This window comes from Lonchura striata, chromosome 1A (assembly GCF_050655825.1).
Source record: "Lonchura striata isolate lonStrDom1 chromosome 1A, ASM5065582v1, whole genome shotgun sequence".
Lineage (NCBI taxonomy): Eukaryota > Metazoa > Chordata > Aves > Passeriformes > Estrildidae > Lonchura > Lonchura striata.
The window spans coordinates 68,938,618-68,959,427 of NC_140741.1; the positions used below are offsets into that span (position 1 = coordinate 68,938,618).

Below are 20,810 nucleotides of genomic sequence, written 5' to 3' on the forward strand. Positions count from 1 at the left end.
ATGAATCATGTGTAAATGCAAGTAGTAGCAATGTTAGGGACTGATATCAGATGTTACAGGGCAGTGAGGCATGGAAAGGGAGTAAACCATCGGTACCACTGATGTTTTTTGAAGCACAGAACAAATGACTGGGTCACCTCCCTGGCTCTTAGTGGCCTGCTGCAAATCAGACAACATATCTCAGCCAAATTCCACTTGGTGCCTGTGGTGGCCAATTTCATACACAGTGGGTTTTACATCCCACCCAATGAAAAAGTTACTTTATACTCACTTTGAGACATGATTGCTATGTACAAAGCAATGCAGAATAAGATCCTTTTTTCTCCTAGTCTTTCCTGGCAATTAGCCTGCAGGACTGTGAAAAAAATATATTCTGAAGCTATTTGTCAAATTGTGGTATGATTCAAAAGACATGAGGCTGATTTCCTATTCATTTTAGTTTACCCTTATGTTATAGCAATGTCTCATGTACCTTTTGATCTAATCTAAAGTAGGGTAAACCTGAGAGAAACTGCTATATTTTATTCTGCTCCCTGCTTAAGTTTAGTCCTTAATGAAACAGTTCTAATATGCACATCTCTGCAAATGTCCTTGGCTTCCAAGAAAGAAAAAACTCATAGAATTACCCAAGTAGATAAAATATAATGGCAGATCACAAAAGTAAACAGATGTTAAATAACTAAACATAAAATATTACAAAGCAGAAGCAGATTATTTGGTTTTATTTCCTTTTACTTTGGTTTAACTCCTTACTGGAACTGTGGCTGCTGAAACAATAGTGGCCCCATGTGAGCTGCTAGATTACAGCTCCTGACTGCAGTGTCTCTTTCCTTGCTTTAACTGAGCACTGGTGGGGAGCTGCCTGGGGTTAAGTCCAAAGGTGGAGGGAAACATTCAGGGAGAAGTGGACAGTGGGCTTCTCCCTGCTAAAGAATGAGAAATCCACAGTGTCCCAACTGCAGCTGTATGGAAAGAGAGGTACTGGGATTTTACAGACATCCTCTCCATACTACACCCAACCAGCACAAAGCAGCTGCTCACTATCCCCCACAGCAGAGAATAAACAATGAAGCCACATATAACAGCAGCAATGCCCCATGCAGCATGGCTTAAACTCACCCTCTCTGAAGTCAGTGCATCCATCCTCACTGACTCTTACAGCTCACTCACCTCACCGAGTTTAATTCTTTCTTTAGAAACACAACCTTCTGTTAAAACTCCAGCTGATGTAAACCTGTGGTTTTCAAAGCTAAAAAGTAGCTTTCTTTTGCCCTTTTCATTCAGCTTTGCTACACTCTGAAATGATCTTTTCTCAGTAACTATTTTTCTTCTCTCTGCCCATATAGGAGTTAGAATATAGAGCAAAAAATATAAAGACAGTGGATAATACATATACATGTATCTGTATATACAAATGCATATGTTTATATACATACATATATATGTGTGTATATATTGGTATATTTTCTTTGTTTCTATCTATCTATCTATCTATCTATCTATCTATCTATCATCTATCTATCTCTCCATCCATCCATCCACAAACATACATACATACATACATACATACATACATACACAAATACATTCTTCTCCTAGGAGATGTAGAGCAGAAGCAAATCAAGTCAGCTGGAAGCGAGAAGGCAGGAGGAGGGTAACACAACGCCCTGAACTGCCTCGGCTCTCCCGGCTGCTCGGCGCTCACCCTGCCCGCTCCCTGCTTTTTGAGGATGCGACAAGTCGCAGTGCCGGGGCGCAGCATCCTCGGAGGAGCGTGTGTCTTCCCCCCGCCCCGGCCCCGTCCAATCAGGGCGCTGGGGGAGGGATGCTCAGGGCAGGGATGCAGGGTTGCCAGGCGACAGCAGCGTCCCCGTGTCCCGTCCCCCCCACACCCCTGTGCTCCCCCCGGGGCCGGGCTGCGCTCTGCCCGCGCTGCCGGCGCAGTTAAACAGCCGCGGGGAGCCCCGCAGCATGGGGCTCGCCTCCTTCCAGGGCTCCTGCCACAGCCCCGCTCCCGGCCGTGCCAGGAGCGATAGCCAGCTCCGGAGTGAGAATTAGGAAGGCAGTCAATGAATAAATGGTAGGGATAAAGCTCAGCCGGCCCCTCCGCGCAGCGCCGAGCGCCGGGGGAGGCGATCTGCGAACGCCAGCCAGCTCCCACTCCCTGTCTTTGCAACTCTAGGTCGCCTCCTAATTTAAAGCTTTGCACCAATCCCCTTTGCCCGGAAAGGAGAGGAAATCTAGAAAGATGCCAGGCTGCGAAAAGGGACCCCAGTTCACAGCGCCGGTCCCAGGCGCTGCCTGGCTAAGCAGAGCCAAAGTTGGTGAGAGCAGCGGGAAGCGGGTGCTCCGGAGGAGAGGGGAAAGGAAGGGGATCATCGCTTGGTGATCACAACCTCTCCGTCCCGTTGTCCCCCTCCTCTCCTTCCCTCACAGCTTACCTCTGACCACTTAGGAGGCCTTGATGAGTTTCCATCGGGATCCGATCCAAGGTGGAGGGGAGAAAGGGTGATTGATCCCGGAGGAAGCAGCTCACACAAGTTTGGGGGTGAGACTCCCCGGTGGATGTTTAACGAGCACATCGGGAGGCCCGCGATGCCCGGGGACAGCTGGAGACCCTCACCAGGACCTGTCCTCATTGCACGGTAAGAAGCTGGGCACCGCTATCCCGCGTCCTGCTCCCTGCATCCCACACCCCTGCCTCTGCATCCTGCGTCTCGAATTCGCGCATCCCGGTCCTCACATCCCCGTATCCCGCATCTCAATCCTCGCATCCCACTCCTTGCATCCCACACCCTGCAGCCTGGATCCCTGCATCCCGGGTCCCTGCAGCCCACCCCCGCCCCATTCTGCCCTCTGGACCAGACTCAGCCGCTGCCCCGGGGGTTGCGGGTTGTGCAGCCAGGAAAAAGTTTAGAGTGGTGAATTGCAAAGAGGCTTCCTGATGGGATTTGGGGGGCAGGAGAAACGGGGAAGGGGGGAGCAGGAGGAGAACAAGGGCTTTTACACTTGCAGAGGAAGGGTAGGATTCAGGGGCGACCCTGTGGTCGACATCTAGGGGGGGTCGGGGCAGCGTGAAGAAAGGAGCTGTGTCCAGATGTTGCCCAGAGGTTCCTGCTCCCACAGGCTTTGGGGGTGAAAGGATGAAATCTTAAGCTTGCCATCCTATGCCCTTCCTTAGCCTGGGATGGAAAGTGCCAAGCCAGCAGCTGGAAAAGCTGTGCTGAGTGCCCAGCTCAGCTCCCTGGATCTGCTGCTGGGAGAGAGGACGAAAGAGGTGGGGAACCTTAAAGAAACTGGAAGTGCTTTGCTCCTCTGGGAATATCTCCTCTGCAGGGACCTGGCTCACTCCAGGATCCTAAAATTGGATTATTTCAAAAAAGGAAGGAGAGATTAGCAGGGATGATATAGCCATTGTAACTCTTCCTCACATATACAATCTGCGTGTCCATGTGAGTACACAGCCAGCTGTGCAGGTGTGTGTGTGCTTCTGGGGCTGTTCATGCCTGTGGATGTGCCTTGCCCATATCCCTGTGGCTCTGCGTGTGCAGGTGTGTGTATCTGTGCTTATGTGTTTGCTCAGACTCATGTGGATGTTTTATATGTACAGATTCACAGGAATGTGCTTTTTATTCCCAGACAGTGTTTGTCTAACCCTCTGTAGACCCAGAGGTGTGTGGGTACGTACCTTCCATCTGTGTGTGTGTGCCAGCCACACGCATCTGCTGGGACACACATGTGGGTGTGAGAAAGTGTATCTCCATGCGTAGGTAGGATTTTGGGCAGAGAGGTGGATTTTGGGGGCTTTATCCCCCCATGTTATCACAGAGATTCAATGGATCATTTTATGTACACATCTGTGTATTTCAGCAATCTTGATAAAACTCAAGCAACTGATAAAAAACTAGGCAGGCATCTCACCAATACTGCATTGAACTGAACTAAGGATTTGCTGGTAGTTTGTGAGTTCTTTGGCTCCTCAGTTTATGCCACCTGCTGAAGATTATTTTAGTTCTTTTTGTTGGTGGTGGTGGTGGCAGGTTTTTTTATTAGTTAAATCAGCTTTTAAAAACACTCAATTGGAAGACTGTGAAACAGAACAGCCTGGGACACAAACTGGTACCTATTTCAGCTTGCATAAGTATATGTCTCATGCTGATTAAATATTCATGAGAACAATTTGAAAATCACACAATCCACCTGATCAAGTACATATTTTAGGAAAATAATGTTTTCCATTTTCTTGAAATGCACCCAAATCGCAATGACTTCTTCTGCTGTTATTTATGTTGATAAATGTATTACAAGAAAAGGTAATTTCTCCAGTTATATTGAGAAAAATTGCACATTACGCTAATTTTGTTCACAGTTAAGGTAATAGAAAAATTATACTTCAGTAATGTTCATCCTTTGAATGAAATCAGTAACAATTCATACAAATCCTTCTTAATGAAATGATTATTTGAAGAGCAATACAAGTCAGTTTTTCCCTACTAGAATATGTCATACTTTAATTTCAGTGAGTTTTTTCTTGTTTGTTTGTTTGTTTGTTTGTTTGTTTTTTAGGGGTTTGTTTTAAGAATAATGTTCTCCACTACTCTCAATATCTCTAGGGCCATTCATTATACATAAAACATAAAACACACCCCAAAATAGAAAACATATTAGTTGTTTTACTGCTCTGTAACTCAAAAACAAGTAAAATGGCATTGGTACCAAGTACATTAAAACTAGACTTTCATCCTGGAGCCAAGGTGCTTTTCTAATCACTGTTGATGTTTGCCTGGGTTACTTGTGTTGATGACCTACTTATAAGCTTCTACAAATAAAAGAATAAAGTTTTTTTAGGCAAATGTTGACACCTTGTCTAGAAGTAAGATTCTAATTTTATCATTGAAAGACTGGATCTAAAGCAAGATGCAGGGATAAAGTATCTTTCTGGATTCTCATATTGTTTGTACAGTTAAATAAATGTGACAAAGCAAAGTACTAAATCAGACTGGAAAGCCAAAATAAAAGAAATACATTACAAACAATGCTATCATTCAGTTCAGTGGTCTGTGTTACATAAATGGAGCTGAATTTGGAAATGAAGGCAGTGTAGGGACATGTAGTGGCATTAAAGAAAGAACAATTTGGATGTTTTGTGTGAACACAACTTGCCCATGGCAGTGTCCTACAGAACATAAATTGTGCTGTGGCTCACAGAATCCTCTATAGAGTATTATAAGACATGAAAGACCTGGTCCTAATGTTGTTTATGCTGGGGTCAAATTGCAATTTTTTACCTTTATAGCCAGCGGGCTAAATTCTGTTTTGCCTACAAGAATTCAGGTGGGTACATGAGGTGTGCATCCACCAAAAATGTGGTTTAGCATTGCAATTTGGGAATCCAGTCTCAAGATTTCACAGGGCATGAGATCCTGTCTATGAGGCTGTTAAATTTGCCAACAACATCCTACTGAAGGGACTTCATTCTCTAATCAGTTTTTGAAAGCTGTCTCCAGAGTCCTACAAAATTTTATCAAGATTGTTGCATCTTGTTTGCTCCAACTTGTACTATAGTTATTGATCTCTTAGTATGAATTTTTGTCATTGGTAAAGTCACTCTCAGGATGTCACAGAACACCACCAAAATGTTTGACACTCTCCAGGATCAGACAGCATTACTGTCTATGTGGGAATGTGTAAAACTGTGGCAAGCTACATAAGCTGTAGTGAAGATGGTGTAATATTGACTATTGGGACCTTTTTTATGCTTATTAGTATAAATTATTAGTATAAAACTGAGAGCAGGTTTAAAGGTTCATCAAGAACTTAGTCCAGGTCAGAGAGTTAAAGGGAAGATTTTCTTCTTGCTCTCTCCTAAGTGTGGAGAATAAGTCTGTGCTTTAATCTCTGAGTGGGTTGTATTTGCAATGGTGGAGTATCCACAGCCAGCAAAATGGGGTGACCAGAGGGAGAATCAGCCACCCTGCCCCTGCAGCCAGCCCTGAATGTCCAGAACAAACCCATTGTGGTCCTATGGTCCAAAGGTGGCAGGAAAGGTGGACAATATCCTTCAGTAGTACCATCCTCCTAAATCTCTGCCTGTGACTGTTTCTTGCTATGAATTTAGCTGATAATCCAGCCCTACACTGGCAGGGAAAAAAAAAGAAAAAAAAAAAAAAAAAAAAAAAAAAAAAAACTGAACACATTTCATTTTATGAAAAATAATGATTGACTAAAAATCCTGGGTCTAATTTAGCAGTAAGAGTAAAATGACAAAAAACAAAAATCCTCTAAGGGGCAATGCTGCCTGGGAATAGCCTCAATGCAATTGTCAGGTGTTTCCACTGGGACAAAGCCACAGTTCATTGTTAGGAGTGCTTCAGCTATTGCAAATTAGTGCAATTTCTCCAGGTCTCTTTCTTCAGTTAAACTCAGAATGCCATATGTGATCTCAATGGATTTGCTGGTTTATCTATTGTCTTAAGAGGTTTTCAGGCATTAATGTCAGGGATGTGCAGATTTTCAAAAATACTGCAAGAAATATACTGTCTTGTTCCCAGCTGCCTTTTGAGAGTAATGCAGCAAATTTTCATAGGGGGTAAATCCCTGTGAACCTGTCAAAGTCAAAAAGAAGTTACAAGAACTACAGCAAAGTATACAAAAAAAATTGGGCTGTAGAACTATATTGCTTTTATCTGATATTGGTCCTCTCCAATATAAAATTATGTAGTTGGAACAATTATCATGCTTGTTTTCATAGCTATGCTGAGATTATGGGAGTAGCTGCATAGTCAGCAATGATACTGCTTGTGTGGAAATGTATGGACTCTTCATGTAAATCAACAGGCATTTCCAAAAATATGAGTCGGGTTAGCAGCTTTTCCAAATTCTCTAAGACCCACATGCAAAAGCGTAGCCTTAACCCCAGTTACTGGGGCAGCCTTCCTTCAGAACACTTTAAAGTCTGGCAAGTGGCTTGAATTTGATATTACTGATGACCCTGACCTTCAAAGTCACTTTCCCAGTGCATCCAAAGGGATACAGCATGATCACCAAGTATATAAACCAGATCAGAGATGCATCAAGCAAGGTGTGTAGAGAGGGAATTGCTGATAAACTTTTCACGGATGAAATGGGAACTTGGGCTTTTGGTGGATGCTGTCAGACCCTGAAATTCTCTGCTAGAATAGTGAATAGAGAAGGGGAAAAAAAGAAAATATCTCTGTACCAGACAAAATGGGAAAAATGAAAAGAAGAAAATTGCTTGAAAGAAAAGGGAAAAAATATCAGTAGAGATACCCAAATGAGTATTCGAGCTGGAAGAGAAGTAAATTAAATGATAAGCCAGTTGTGGGAAGAAGAGATTTTAAGGCAGATGAAGGTGGTGAAGTTAATGGAAACATTGCCAGATTCCAGAGGAAAATCAAGCAAGTCTACACGAGAGAGAATTAAGTAAAAAGCTAATTGGCCACAAAGTCAGCAAATTCATAGGACAGAACTGTATTAAGAGTAATCATAAGAGAATTGTTTTTTCATGTGAAGAAGGATAAACATGTTAGTTTAGAGTACCCGTTAAGGAGCAGGGCACTTGAAAGAAGGGGTGCTCCATAGGTGAAGTAAAGTATGCCAGTGAGAAGAAGCAAAATCTTGATAAAATGAGAAGTGGTTGAGGAGATAACAAGGGGAAGAATAAAATAGGGAAATAAAATCAAAAGATTGGGACTGGCATGACATCAGAGGAAAAGCAGTGACAGAGGCTGGAAGAAGAGCTTGAGCTAAAAAAAAAAAAAAAAAAAAAAAAAAAAAAAAAGAGGACAGAAAAGAAAAGAGTAATAAAGGGTATGGAGGTACAGAAAAGTCATCTCCCACAGGTTCAGAGAAGGAGTTGGGGCCTGGACTTGCCAGGAGGAAAGGGCTGAAGGGAACCTGAAAACTGAGAAAAAGCCTTTCTCTAGAACATGACATGCTGGTGGAAGACAGAGAGAAGAGAAAATGTGTGGAATGTAGAGACTGACAGCACCCTCAGCTGAGAAATACTGCTAAACTTCTACATGAGCTTCCACTCCCATGAAAAGCTCCACTAATGAGCCCAGACACAAACCAGGGAACAATTTTTGTGTTACCTGAATGCTGCGCCTGGAGGAGGGACACACAGCTACGGAGCTGCATGAACTGGGGCTCTGCAGAGCCTCAGCCCCTGTGGGTTGGGGTGCTGCTCCTCCCAGGGCCACTTTGCTGAGCTGACAGGGATCCTGCCCTGGGCTCTGGAAGGAGGATGCTGCAGGCAGCTCACCCACTCTGGGATTTGGCAGCAGCAGGATTCTTCTCTGCAATGAGCTCTGCAGAGAAGCTGGCTGAGATAAGTGAGCAACAAGGGGCTGCCTGATTATATTGAGAGATTCTAAACTGCTTCCAGCAAAAATTAATGTGTCAGATGTCAAATCTAACACTAAAGGGACATTAATGGCTCGCAACAGGCTTTGAAGACTGTGTGGTCAAGCTGATGCTGCAGTGTAGGATGGGACACAAGTGGAAAAGGGTTTGAAAATCTTACAAAATATTGTTTCACACCTAAATTCATAACATTTACCCCCAAATATATTCCTAAAATGTTTCAGCGCTAAAAGTTCCTAAATATTGTTTCATCACTGATGTGACTCCCTGCTCTATGGACATGTGATATCAGGGTTATAGAAATTGTCTTTGTTATAGGAATGCAGGTTAAATACACCCCTCCTCCCTGGTGAGGAAAGGGCTGGGGTTCTCTGAGAACCTAGACCAGTACTGATCTTTTTGACCTTGAGCTGTTAAAAGTACAGCTCACCACATCAGGATTGTTATTTTCCATAAGATAGCTGTGATTAAGTCTCCTTAGATCCCAAACTGTCCCCAGCTTGTATGTGCCAGGCCTCCACTATGGGGCACCTGCAGCTGTGCTTGAGGGAACATTTCTACATGTGTGTTTTGTAAGAGATTTTTGCCTGAGGTATTTTTGGATCCAGTACCTTACTGTCTTGTAGATTCTGTATTGCTTTATAATCATTATATATTGTATTTTTATCACTAATTAAATTCACATTGGCTGCATCATCTAGTGAAGAAATTATCAGGAAATCATGAGAAGACATGTTCTGCTAATGTTTAAAAATATGTTATTTGTAATGCTTAGAAGAAATTGGCTGTGCTACTGTTAGACTCACATAGAAAGAAATGTGATAAAAGTCAAGAAGCAAATTTTGGAGAGCTTTTCAGAACTCATAGAATGATTAATTTTTTCTCTTTTATTTATCTGTATTTTCAAGACAAGAGAAAGCAGATAAATAGACAAAAGGATGGAGGAAAAAAGAAAGATAAAAATATTGCTCAGTAACACATGTAGGGTTCAGTGCTGAGGTATTAAGAGTATGAATGGATCAGCTCACATTGCTAAGAAATGTCAAAAATTATATTTCTCTGCAACACCATTTAAAAATTGATATTTTTATGCAAAAAATATATTTGGTCTTGCCTTGACAAATCAGTTTTCAAAAAGCTTCATTATAATTTTTGGTGAGATTATGTGCATATTTGATTGTTCAGTGGCACCAATCAAGAATATGGCTAGGGACTTCTTTTTATCATAGATTTTTAATGGCATTTTTACAAATTCTTAGTCAGTCAGAAAGACATCTTCACTGTATGTCACTAAAACTGCATTTGGTTCCATTGTAAAATTTCCAGATGGTTCTGTAATGCCACAAATTTTCTTGATTTTACCTTGTTACAGATGTATTTTACCAGTATTTAACTCTGCCCTGCAAAAAGCAGGGGAGAAAAACACCCACATAGGGCATCAATGTAGTAATATTGGATTAAACTTTGGCAAAACTGTGTGAAAAGAACACCTTACAACACCTAATAGATGTTACAGTGCATTATTTGCATAGAGACTATTAAGCTTGTTTGCCTTATTATGAAATGCTTGTCGATAAAATAATATTTTACTAGAAAGATTGGAAAGTTTATAGGGATCTTCTTAGATATTTTCCAAGCACTGCAAGAACACACTAAAGTATACTTATTAAATCTCTGTTGCAAGCATTTCATTGTATTCCCTCGGGATCCCTTAATTGTGCTGCTCATTTTGTTCCTTGCAGCCACCATGGCTTTAGAAGAGCCCTGACACTACCAGAGACCAGCAGACAGTGTGTTTGTGTGTTTTATTAAACAAGTGCAAGCTCATCCTACACTGGCTGATGATGAGGTTCAGTTATCAGGCAAGTCTTTGCTCTCAGATGTTGAGGAAAAGGAGAGAAATTGTGTGGGAATGGTAGACCAACACTCAAGACTGTTTCAGCCAAATACTCCTAAACCATACAGCTCAAGCTTCTTTATCACACCATTATTACAAAATGCATTTACCTTAAAAAAAAAAAAATACACAACCAAGAAAAGAAATGAACTGTCAGGTCAAAAGCAGAACAAACCCCACTGCTGTTCCAACAAAAGCAACATGCAGCCCATGTCTTTTTCATCCATTCACTTGCCATTGTAGCTGTCATAATGTGTATTTACATATGGCAAATCCCACAGCTGATTCATTAAGATGATTTTATGGGTGAAAAGGGAACCTGACTTAATGGAGTCTCTCCTGGAATACAAATAAAATCAGATAACTTTCAGAGGATAATAACTTTCATTTCTGAAGTGGACTTTAAATCTCAAAGAAGAGAATAGCTCTGCTTAAAGCAATCTTTGCTTCTTCATTCAGAAGTGATCTCCGAATAATTGTTCAGTTTAGCTGAACTTTGCTTTCCTTGGTATCCTAGGAGAAAAGCTCTGACAGACTGGGAATTTTAACTTGTTTGTAATGTAAACTCAGTATACTGGTGGTGCTTTTTCAACACTCCAGAAACTGCTTGGGAGGAAAAAGAAATAAATAAAAAGGCTTTGATCCTCTGAGCAAACAAAAAGGGGAGAAGAAGGCTAAAAGAACCATCATTTGTTAAAGGCAGAGAAGGAAAATGTGGGAAAGGTGTTTCTATTTTAACAGTTTCAGAGAATGAAAGAAATATCAGACACTTCAACAGCATTAGAAGGTTCTGAGGAATAAGGATGGATGCTTTATTTTTATTGTGTCATTGATATTTTTGAGATTTTTAAGGATTATGCAATTCTCAATAATATCAATCATCTAAACAAGATATTTTTTTTCCCAGAAGCAGATATCTGGGAAAAATCTTAGTGATTAATGCTAATACCTTGAGTATCAAGCTCAGATAAACATATTCCAAGTGGTATTATTCAGTATGGAGAAAGGACAAGTTTAGTCTGAAAGTAACACCAGGTCCTGGGAGCTGAGATTTAATTTGCATATCAGGTTTTTGGCCAAAGAGTGGAATGTAAATGGAAGCTTGCAGTAGCAAGGAGGGGTGTGACCCTGCTGGGTGTAACCCTGTTGGCTGGTTATCTCTGAGAGATGCTTCCATACCCTAAAATGTAGGTATTTTGGACAGTAGGTAAGATGAAGTCTTACATTACTTCTACTTATCTGCCAATTTCACATTTTTTTAAGGAATGAAATAGACAAATAGCTCCACTTAGACCTAACTACCTTAAATCAATGTCCAGGGAGCAGCTGCAGAGTAATAGGGTTTCTTAGTCCTGTGATTTCCTGGCGAGGGCACAAGGTTCCAATTAGAACTTATCCTGAGAGAGTGCAGTGTCCATTAGGGTAGAAATGGATGGAAAGAAGCCCTTTTTATGTAAGATTCTTCATTTTCAAAGATTGTACACAATGTTCCGTTTGCCTGAACACAGCATTTATAGTTTCACAGATAATGACACCAGTAAGGACCTCATCTGATCCATCTCCCCCTTTGAAGATGGCATAAACTGTCTTTAAGTTTTTATTAAGTGATACTTGTTGAATGATTTCCATAAAATCTGCAATGACACGTTTCACAGCCTCTTGCAAAAGCATATATCTTAAGTGCTTCAGTGCTCTTATGGACAGAAGGTCTCCAAAAATTTAACTGAATCCCACTTTTTGCAACCAAGCATATCACTCTTATCCTCTCTACTATGGAAATTTGAAGCAATTCAGTATTTTCTTTTCCATTTCAGCCTTTTATATTGCAAAGGGATTAGATTTTGGCTGTTTAATGTTCATTTAGGTAATGTTCCCCTCAGTCATCTCCTGACTCAGTGAAATAACTGGTTTTCTTTTGCCATTTGCTTTTTTAAGTAGCTTGTTTTTCTTGTTGTTTTCTTTTTTCCTTCTCCAGTAGCTCGTCTGGACCCATACCCCAAAGATGAGTACAGACAATGAAGGGCTTGATTTCCCTTGTCTTGAATACAGCATTTCTCAAATAAATCTTTTATACCATTTCTTTCTTCTGTTCTCCAAGCCTCCCTCCAGCCAGAATTTTGCCCAAAGAACCCCCAGGAGCTGCACAGAGCTATAGTGATGCCCTTGTCCTGTCATGTTTCAATTTGGTATATTTTTTCTTGACTGCTTGTAGTCATTCCTAGTTTGCAGCCACATCCACCTCCAACCAAGTAACTGTCAGCCCTCACATCCACATTAACATTTCAGAAGAAAACTTTTAAGGCACTCTGAACAACCTGTTGCTTTGTCTTTGCCAGAAGGGTCTGTGTGGACCATGGCTCCCCTTGGCTCAGTCACTGCTAAAGATAAGGGATGCTTGACTGCTGCATTGTCTACCATGTGTCGTGTGCAGGAGGGAAGTTTCCAGACCAACTCCAAACATAAAATATACTGATGAATGTGGGAGAGTGATGGATACAGATGTGTGGTGGGTACTCCTTTGGGAATTCCAGCTGTAGGCCCATGGAAAGGCAGAAGTTGCTCATGCTCTCAGGCTCATAATCAGAGTCAGGAGGTCTCAAATGAGAAGTTCAACCTTGCTGCTGGCAAACCCACACAGAGTTCATCTACATTAAGCCTGATGAATGTGACATTAGGCAAGAATCCAGCACTTCATGACCCCTAGACACATTTTGTGCCTTACTTGTTTAATTTATCTTCTTTTATTAAGATTCAAACTTTTCCCTGGCCAGTTTAGAATATTTCCCAAAATGCCCAGGACATGGATAATGTCAGAGAGGTCCTAATGAAGCTGCCAAAGGTACTTGCCCCAAACGCTCCTTAGAGAACCCTTTACATCTGTTAGGTTCATGCATAAGAGAGTATTAGTTACTGTTAAAAACAAAAACAGAAACAAGCACAAAAACAAAAACAAAAACAAAAAAAACACATCAGGAAGGAAAAATAAAAAGCTTGTGTATCTGTAGTAATTCATGGACCATCTTAATTTAAAAAAAAAAAATGTTCCCTCTAGCCTTCAAATTAATCAACATGCTCTTTTAATATACCTCAGTGAATTAAAACACATCCAATACAACTCACTTTTTCCTGACCATTAGCTTTCAAGCCTTGAATTCCCCTGAACAGGTAAGCAGCTGCTTTGAAGATTTAACTGGCCTGGCTCTACCAAGCCACCATTATATATGAGAAAAGTCCCTTTTCTCTGTTTGTTTGCTCACATTGAACAGATAAATAAGCACTCCTTGGATGCACTTGGTGAAAGGGAACATTGGTGTGCATGTGAGACAGAAATGTTTTGCAGATTGGGGTAGGGAGACAGAGAGGCATATTCAGGCAACCTGTGGATGCATCTTGATGTTTTTTTTCTCTCCACTTGTAGTATAGGCAACCCCAAACACTCATCTGATATTTTGGTTCTTGAACCTAGATCACACTAAATAGATCAAGTGCCTAAAATTCACTGATCATGATCAGCAGGGCCTGGCATTGTAATGGCACTTATTGAATGGCCAACAGTGTGTTCCCGAGTCCTTAAAAAAAAGTTTCCAGGTAAATTCATTTCAATTTAATCAACAGGACTTATCTTACTAGCATTTTAGAGTGCTGAAATTTTTTGCAACACTTTTTTTAAAGCGACAGGTAATCGATCCTCTAGCATGTCCCATTTTTGTCCATTCTCATTTATGAGACAATTTCCATGCCAATGATTATAATTAAATACTAATATAAGTAGTTTTCAAAAACAAAAGCACGTTTGGAATGATCCATGTTTATCTTTAGAGACTAAGAGCAGCAAAGACTAATGGATTGAGAGGGATTAAACACAAGGCTAATTGTTCATTAGGCAACCTAAGACCAATTAAATGTGCTAATCCATTCAATATTTTTTCTAGCTATTTCCATTATTATCCTTGTCAAAATTATTTTGCATGCATTAATTCACCTATGCTTATTTATTAATAATGAAACTCCCTTGAAATGCAGGTCTTGCATCCTATAGTCCTTTCTCAAGCAAAACTTCCATGATAGCAGTAGCAGAAGGATTCAAGATGTGACTGGAACTCTCTGTACTGTTCTTCTCCTAAAATAAAATATAAATTCTTTCAATAAGATTAATGTGAGTGCATTCTCCATCTGTATCGATTCCGGATACTCTCCATGTTTAATTAAGACATATTATCATGCAAAATTATGCATAGTTCTATGCAGTGTTCAATGAAAGTGGTCCAGACTGTACCTGACCAAAATAATTTATCTAAAATTTATTGCTGATTGTTGACTATTATTATGTATTAGTTTTTACATTATTTTGATGTGCAATTGATTATCTGTTTGCCAGATAAATAGACAGAGAGTTATTGATAGCTAACTTGCTCATCATGTCTTCCAAGTTCCAAAAATTAATTTTTTTTCAGCTCAGTTGCACATTAATATTGTCAGATCCTGGCATCCAAAATAATCCTTGGAGGAAAACAGACTTATCATAAAATTATTCACAAAGATGTTACCACAAATATGGGAAATGAGCCACAGGCCAGGTAGCAGTGCAACAGGAATAGGTTTGAGGCTATGGAAGCTCAGAAGCAGAGCATGACTCAACACCATGGTATCATATTGCTGTCGAAAAAGGAAATTTTCCACTAGGGTTAATTAAAAGGAATATTGTCTTCAAGATACAGAGTGTAAACATTAATCTCTACTCAATACTAGTAGGGCCACTTTCAGAGTATGGTGCCCAGTTTTGAGACCAATGTTTTAAGAAAGACTATAAATCTCTTGGAGTGCACAGAGTATCAACACGGAGAATTGTGTGGAACAAATAAATTTGTCACAGGTAAGTAAAAGGCTTAAACTGTCACACAGAAGACTAGACCTCAGGAAAAGCTTTTAATTGTAAGGAATGGGAAAGACAGAATAAACTGCTGGGAAATAGAGGAAGTTCCTGTCACCAAAGTATCTAGAAAAAAGTTACCCAAGACATGAGTTAGATAAGACGCAAATAAAATTGATCTTGATTTGGGTAAGAGCAAAGGAAGATCAAGATCAAGACTTTCAGGGTCCCTTCTAACCCTCTCCTTCTCTCAGTGACCTAAACATAATTCAGGGCTCCTATCCCAGGGTCTGTGTTTTGCAAACTTCTCGTGGTGAGGTGCAGCAGAGGTAGTCAGAGCAGGGAGCATCACACTCCTCTTGGGGAAGAGAAGGGAAAATGGACAAATTGCAGGGGTGAACAAGGTTGTCCTGCAAGAGAGAGGGAAGCTCTGCCATGCAGGGGCAAATCACATGTGTGTACAGGGCAAGAAGGGATCCCAAGTCTCTGCTTAGTTCACACACAGATTCCTTATGAGTGACTTCAGTAAAGACAGACACATCATGTAAAGGCCATGGGCACTCTCCCCCCTTACTATACGGGCTGTGCAGAAGTCCCTGTGTGTCTGCAGAAGCAAGCATTAAATGAGTTCTAATATTAGGACAACAGAGAAACAAGAAAAGAAGGAGCAGCATGACTTGTGCTGTCAACTTTAAAATCTACTCTGCTTGTTCACCGCCTTTGATACCCTCATGTGTAGGCAGCATGCTATATAAGGTTATAAACTTATGTATGTTTTTGGAATATTTGCATAAGGAAATGAATGCAGTAAATCTGTTGACGTCGTCAATGCAGAACTACCGTAACTCTAAAGCTTTCTGCACTGCAGTGATGATTATGAAACTAGTAGGTAGTTTATGTTATTAACTCAAGGCATCATCTCTAATAAATACTCATAAAACACATCGGCAAAAGCATAAACTGCAGGAACACGAGTAGGAAATTTGTGACATGCCCTCTATCATAGATAAATTGTTAACAGTGCTGTTCTGTAATTATTTAATCAAAAGCATACTTAGGGAAAATCTGAAATAACATAGAGAATTCATTTTTTAGAATAAGAGTTCTATCTTCATGTTAATTACTGAAGCAGGGTCATAGTATATTTTAATAAAAGTGTGAGATGGTATTGAAATTCAAATAACTCCTTTGAGGTTTTATGGCTCATACAAAATGCAAAGAAATTCAGAAAGATTTTTTTTTTTTCCAAATTAAAAATTGTTTCTTAAAGAGGGATAAGGAATTAGACGTTGTCTTCTAAAAGGACATTATGTTTTGTCATGAGTTTGTGAAAAAATATTCATGTCATGGATAGGAAAGATATGTCATGTACAGTACACTCTTTTTTTTTCTATCCTGAAGTTTTTCTTCCATTCAAAAGATACTGTATCTTTCATCATTCAAGGCCTCTCTGCACTGACCCTAGAGAATACTGAAATATTCCTTTTATCTGTCCTAAATCAGGTGAACAACAAAGAGATATTGATTTTTCATACAGTATAAATAGTTCATGAATGTATAAAAATTTAACTCAGGATTCACTGGGTCAAATACTAGATTGTGATAAATTAGCAACAAACAGTGGAGCTAGTCTATGTTACAGCAACTGGCAGTGCTGTTCAATTTGTCAGGAGTGCTGCACTTCCATCATTTAATAGCTTCAAGAGATAATAACATCTGCAGTTTTGGGTTTTCAAAGTCAGCTCTTCCTTCCTTTACTCTTACTCAAGCAGTAGAGAGGACTTAGCAGGAAAATCTTTGCACTGTAATAAAATATGTCATTTGTCCCTGTCACTGACAGTGGCTGCTACACTCTGAGCTTGGCCATCACCAGTAGGAAGCTGCTGAGGAGCTGATGGCATGAGAACATGAGTCATGAACGTGTGCCAGTCCCCCAACTCGTGTAAATCAGTGTAACTGCACTGTTACAGGCTCCAAGGACACAGATAGCTTGTAAATACAGGAAATATAGGGGTTGTGCAACATAAATAAAGCCAGAAGAGACAATTCAATCTCCTGACCCAAAGTAGAGTCAGTATTATTGTGTCACTTCTGGAAAAAAGGTTACTTTTTCTTGAAATCCTGTGATGGTAAAGACTCCACAACTCTCCCAGACAGCATGTCCCTGTACCTCAGTACCTTCATGACGAGGACATTTTCCCCTAGTGTCTAGCCTGAATATTTATTTTTACAGTTTAAGTTCATTTCTGCTGTAGCTAATGACTGACACCAAAGTTCTTTCATCCCAATTAATTTCTCACACCCTGAGCATGATGCAGCTTTGCTTACAATCTGGTCTGGCCACAACTGTGATGAACCTGAGACTGCTGATTGGGTTTGGAAAGCTGTGAGTCTCAGGCTGGTGTATCCATGCCTTCTCTAGAGGTCTGGAACTGGCACAGTTCTCTGTCTGAGAGATCTTCCAGGCTGTTGAATTGGCCATGAAACATTTATTGCCTCTGGAAAGAGTCAAAGTAATGCTTGTGAAAAAACAGCATCCCAGCATTGGGTTTTTTCATTGTCACCTATTACAGGAACATTCTGTTAGGGTTTTTAACATAACAAATAGACACAAAGACATGTTTTAGACTGTGTGATTAGTACAAAGGAAAGTACTATCTCATCAGTGGGATAATGCTTTCTTTCTAAGTTGTAGCACCTCTAATCTTGTGCTCTTTAGTGAGATGACAAACGTCAGCCAGAGCATTAAGTGGTTTTAAATGGCATTGAGTTTTAGTTGCATTATGGTTCCAACTAATGCTTAACATTATTATCTCTTATGCTCATTAAAGGAAATGTTTCATTTCTATCAAAGTAAAGGACTTAGTGTTACGTGAAGAAAATAGCACTGCTTTGAAAATAAAATAGAGTATAAGTAAAAGAAAGAGCTATTGCTGGTGAAAAGGGCTTTGATGAAAACATTATTGAGAATGACAGAAATGTCTTTTTCTCTGATAATTTCTTCTCTATTAATGGCCTATTCTGCTATGATCAATAAAAACTCCTTCAAGGGTCACTGTGCTTCCCAAGTTGATTACTGCAACAGAAACAAATCTGTTCAAAGCCTTTCCTGAGTAAACAGTTACTGATAACACTTTATCCTCCCTGTTCATTGCTGTTCACTAGGGCTTGGTCTTCTCTAGCAAAGTAACTGGAGACAGCAGCCTTGGCTAAACCTCAGGCTGGGGGGCATTTCCACAATGAGGAGATTCATCATGGCATTTTCCTGGCCCCTGCTCAACCTCACTTGGTACCAGGGTCAATTCCCTTCTCCTGAGATAGAGGGATGGAGCTTGGCATTGTCTGATGGCCAGGGATATGTGTAGACTTTTCCAAGGCTATTCTCCTCATTGCTGACTGCCAGCCATGCTTTAGGGCCTGGGCTCTTCATCTGTTTGTTTAATCCTCCCATTCCACTGCAGAACTCAGAACACAGTTTAATGACATCCTTCTGGTGTTTCTAAGCCACTTTCCTCCCTGACATTTTCCAAGAGCCTTCAGACTATGGACAGATTCCCTAGCAAGCTCCTTTTTGCCTCCTGCATCTTTAGGAGATGGCCCTCTTGAATTTTTAAGAACCTTGCTGACTTTTTCAGAGTGGCAGGAGGCAAGAATACCTGAAATTACAAAGCGGTTATTTTCTCAGCTCAGTCACATTCTTCTGGAGTAAAATTACAGTGTCTCAGAGGATCTTTGGGCCTGTGGGGAGAATCTGGATTGGTGCCTGGCACGTAGGCAGTGATCTCCTCACTCTTGCCCACAAACCTCCTGCTGTCTGCAGGCTGAGAACCTTGTGCCCCAAGCCCTTGAGGTCATGTGTTTCTCCAGCCCAACTGTGTGGAGAGCAACTGCAAAGCTTAGCTGGTTACACAACTATGTTAATTGTTTTGCCTCTGGGTCTCTGGTATCAGTTCCTTTTCCTGAGAACTCCTTGCAGTTAACCAAGTACTTGCAGTTCATCTCAGACACTTCAGGCTTACATCACATAAAAACCTTTGCTAAGCAGGCAAGTAGCTCTTTCCACATCAAGTCAAATAAGTGGATTTCTATTGGAGCCTTTTGCTTGTGATTAATACCAACAATGAAAGTAATATTTAATCTGCTTCATGTCCTTCTAGAAGACCAAAACTGTCTTGACTCCCACTCAGATGTCTGGAAGAATAAGCAGTGTCTCACCATTGTCCCTTCTATGATATAATCTTGCTTTTTTCAGAAAAAGCTTGTGAACTTTAGGGGACAGGGGGAGAGAGAGATGTATTTGTAGTGACTTCTTGGACTTTTCACTACTTCTGTGACTACCAGAGAATTAGAGCTTCTTTTGCTAATTTCATTCCACAGCTTCGTTTTGTCCATACAAATCAAGGAAAAAGAGCATTTGAGGGTGGGCTTTATCTCAGTAGACATAACCTGAAACCATAGTGTGGAGGTCTACATCTTTGGAAAGTCATATTTCAATATAAAAAAGAAGAATTACACTTTTAAGGAGAGATTCAACTGACCTGTTTTAGATATCTAAAACATCTCAGAAGAGAGAAGTAATGTTCAAAAATAATTGTGGGTTGTTTTTGTTGTTTTTTTTTTAATTTAAATAAAGTGACTAAAAAAGGGCCTTTAAATAAGCAGATCACAGGTATGACCATATTATCTGACTGTTTCATTAAAAGAATCTCACCTAAATGTATAGGGTGGGACTCCAGCAGTTCAGGCTCTTTTATCCATATTTCTCACAGGACTGAAATTTTAGTCATAATTTTATTCATAGCCTGCTCTGTAACTGAACTCAAACAAGGTGCTATGTCAGCGAGAGAGGAAAACATGGTGCTGCTGGTTTTTTCTCTGGTCCTTGCCAAGCTGTCCTCCCTCATTTATTTCCACAAGAGTCTGCTCCGTGTGTGTTCCAAAAAGAGACGATTTTCTCTCTGCAACGCATAGGAGGAAGGCAAAATGTGTCTGAGATCCCACAGTGCCATCTTTATTATTTGGAGATAACTTTGCTTGGCGAAATGAATTTTGTCTCCCAGAATTCAGAGTTTGCCTTTCCATTGAGGTTTGAATTTTTAACCAAACATGAAAACAACAACTTACTTGTGCTGATGGGGATCTCTTACACTGTTGTAACTATGCTTCCTTAAGTGTACACAGATGACCTCTGTCAGAGGTTGAATAATGACAGACATGGGCTACAGGAGCCTTTGTTTTAACCCAGTGCAATGCTCCCTAAATTCTTAGTGCTAAACAGTTAGCCTTGAAGTAAAAATTAATACAGGGAGGTCTTTCTGCTTGCATTATACAAGAGGCCAAGCTGGAAAGTCAGTTATGGTCCCTGTGCCTTTAAAGTCAGTAGATATACAAATTAGCCATCCATAATCTTCAGAGATGCCAAATTAACACTTTGTTAAAGTGAGCAAGAAATATATTAGAAAACCTAGCAAGCATTCAAGTCTAAGTTCACTGTTCGTCTTGATCTTGTTGATTTGAAAGATTTGCATTCCAGACCTTTCAGAAAACATAAACTATTCTTTCAATCATCTCACAGTGTCAACACACTGGTCCAACATTAAGGTACTCATATATGGAAACTCCTCTCAGTTTACATACTATGCGTATGTGATAACTTTC

The 20,810-nt window shown here is 40.4% G+C and overlaps 2 protein-coding genes across 6 annotated transcripts in view; one reads left to right on the forward strand and one right to left on the reverse strand.

The window, feature by feature from the left end:
• Positions 1 to 4,356, reverse strand: part of LOC144246345 (uncharacterized) — a 76,261-nt gene extending 71,905 nt beyond the window's left edge. The window contains exon 1 of one of the 3 annotated variants that reach the window (XR_014951982.1): positions 2,442 to 2,541. Coding sequence is in view for 1 of the 3 variants with exons in the window: in XM_085569082.1 (XP_085425208.1) it covers positions 2,442 to 2,639 (198 nt within the window). In the remaining 2 variants the exon portion in view is untranslated. Of the gene's footprint in view, positions 1 to 2,441 lie in introns of all 3 variants that reach the window. The other 2 variants (XR_014951978.1, XM_085569082.1) reach the window with 2 other exon arrangements.
• The window catches only part of GRM3 (glutamate metabotropic receptor 3), a 102,596-nt gene continuing 84,290 nt past the window's right edge, over positions 2,505 to 20,810 (forward strand). For 2 of the 3 annotated variants that reach the window (XM_021531030.4, XM_021531034.4), the window contains exon 1: positions 2,507 to 2,645. The gene's annotated coding sequence lies outside the window, so the exon portion shown is untranslated. Of the gene's footprint in view, positions 2,646 to 20,810 lie in introns of all 3 variants that reach the window. The other variant, XM_031506931.3, reaches the window with a different exon arrangement.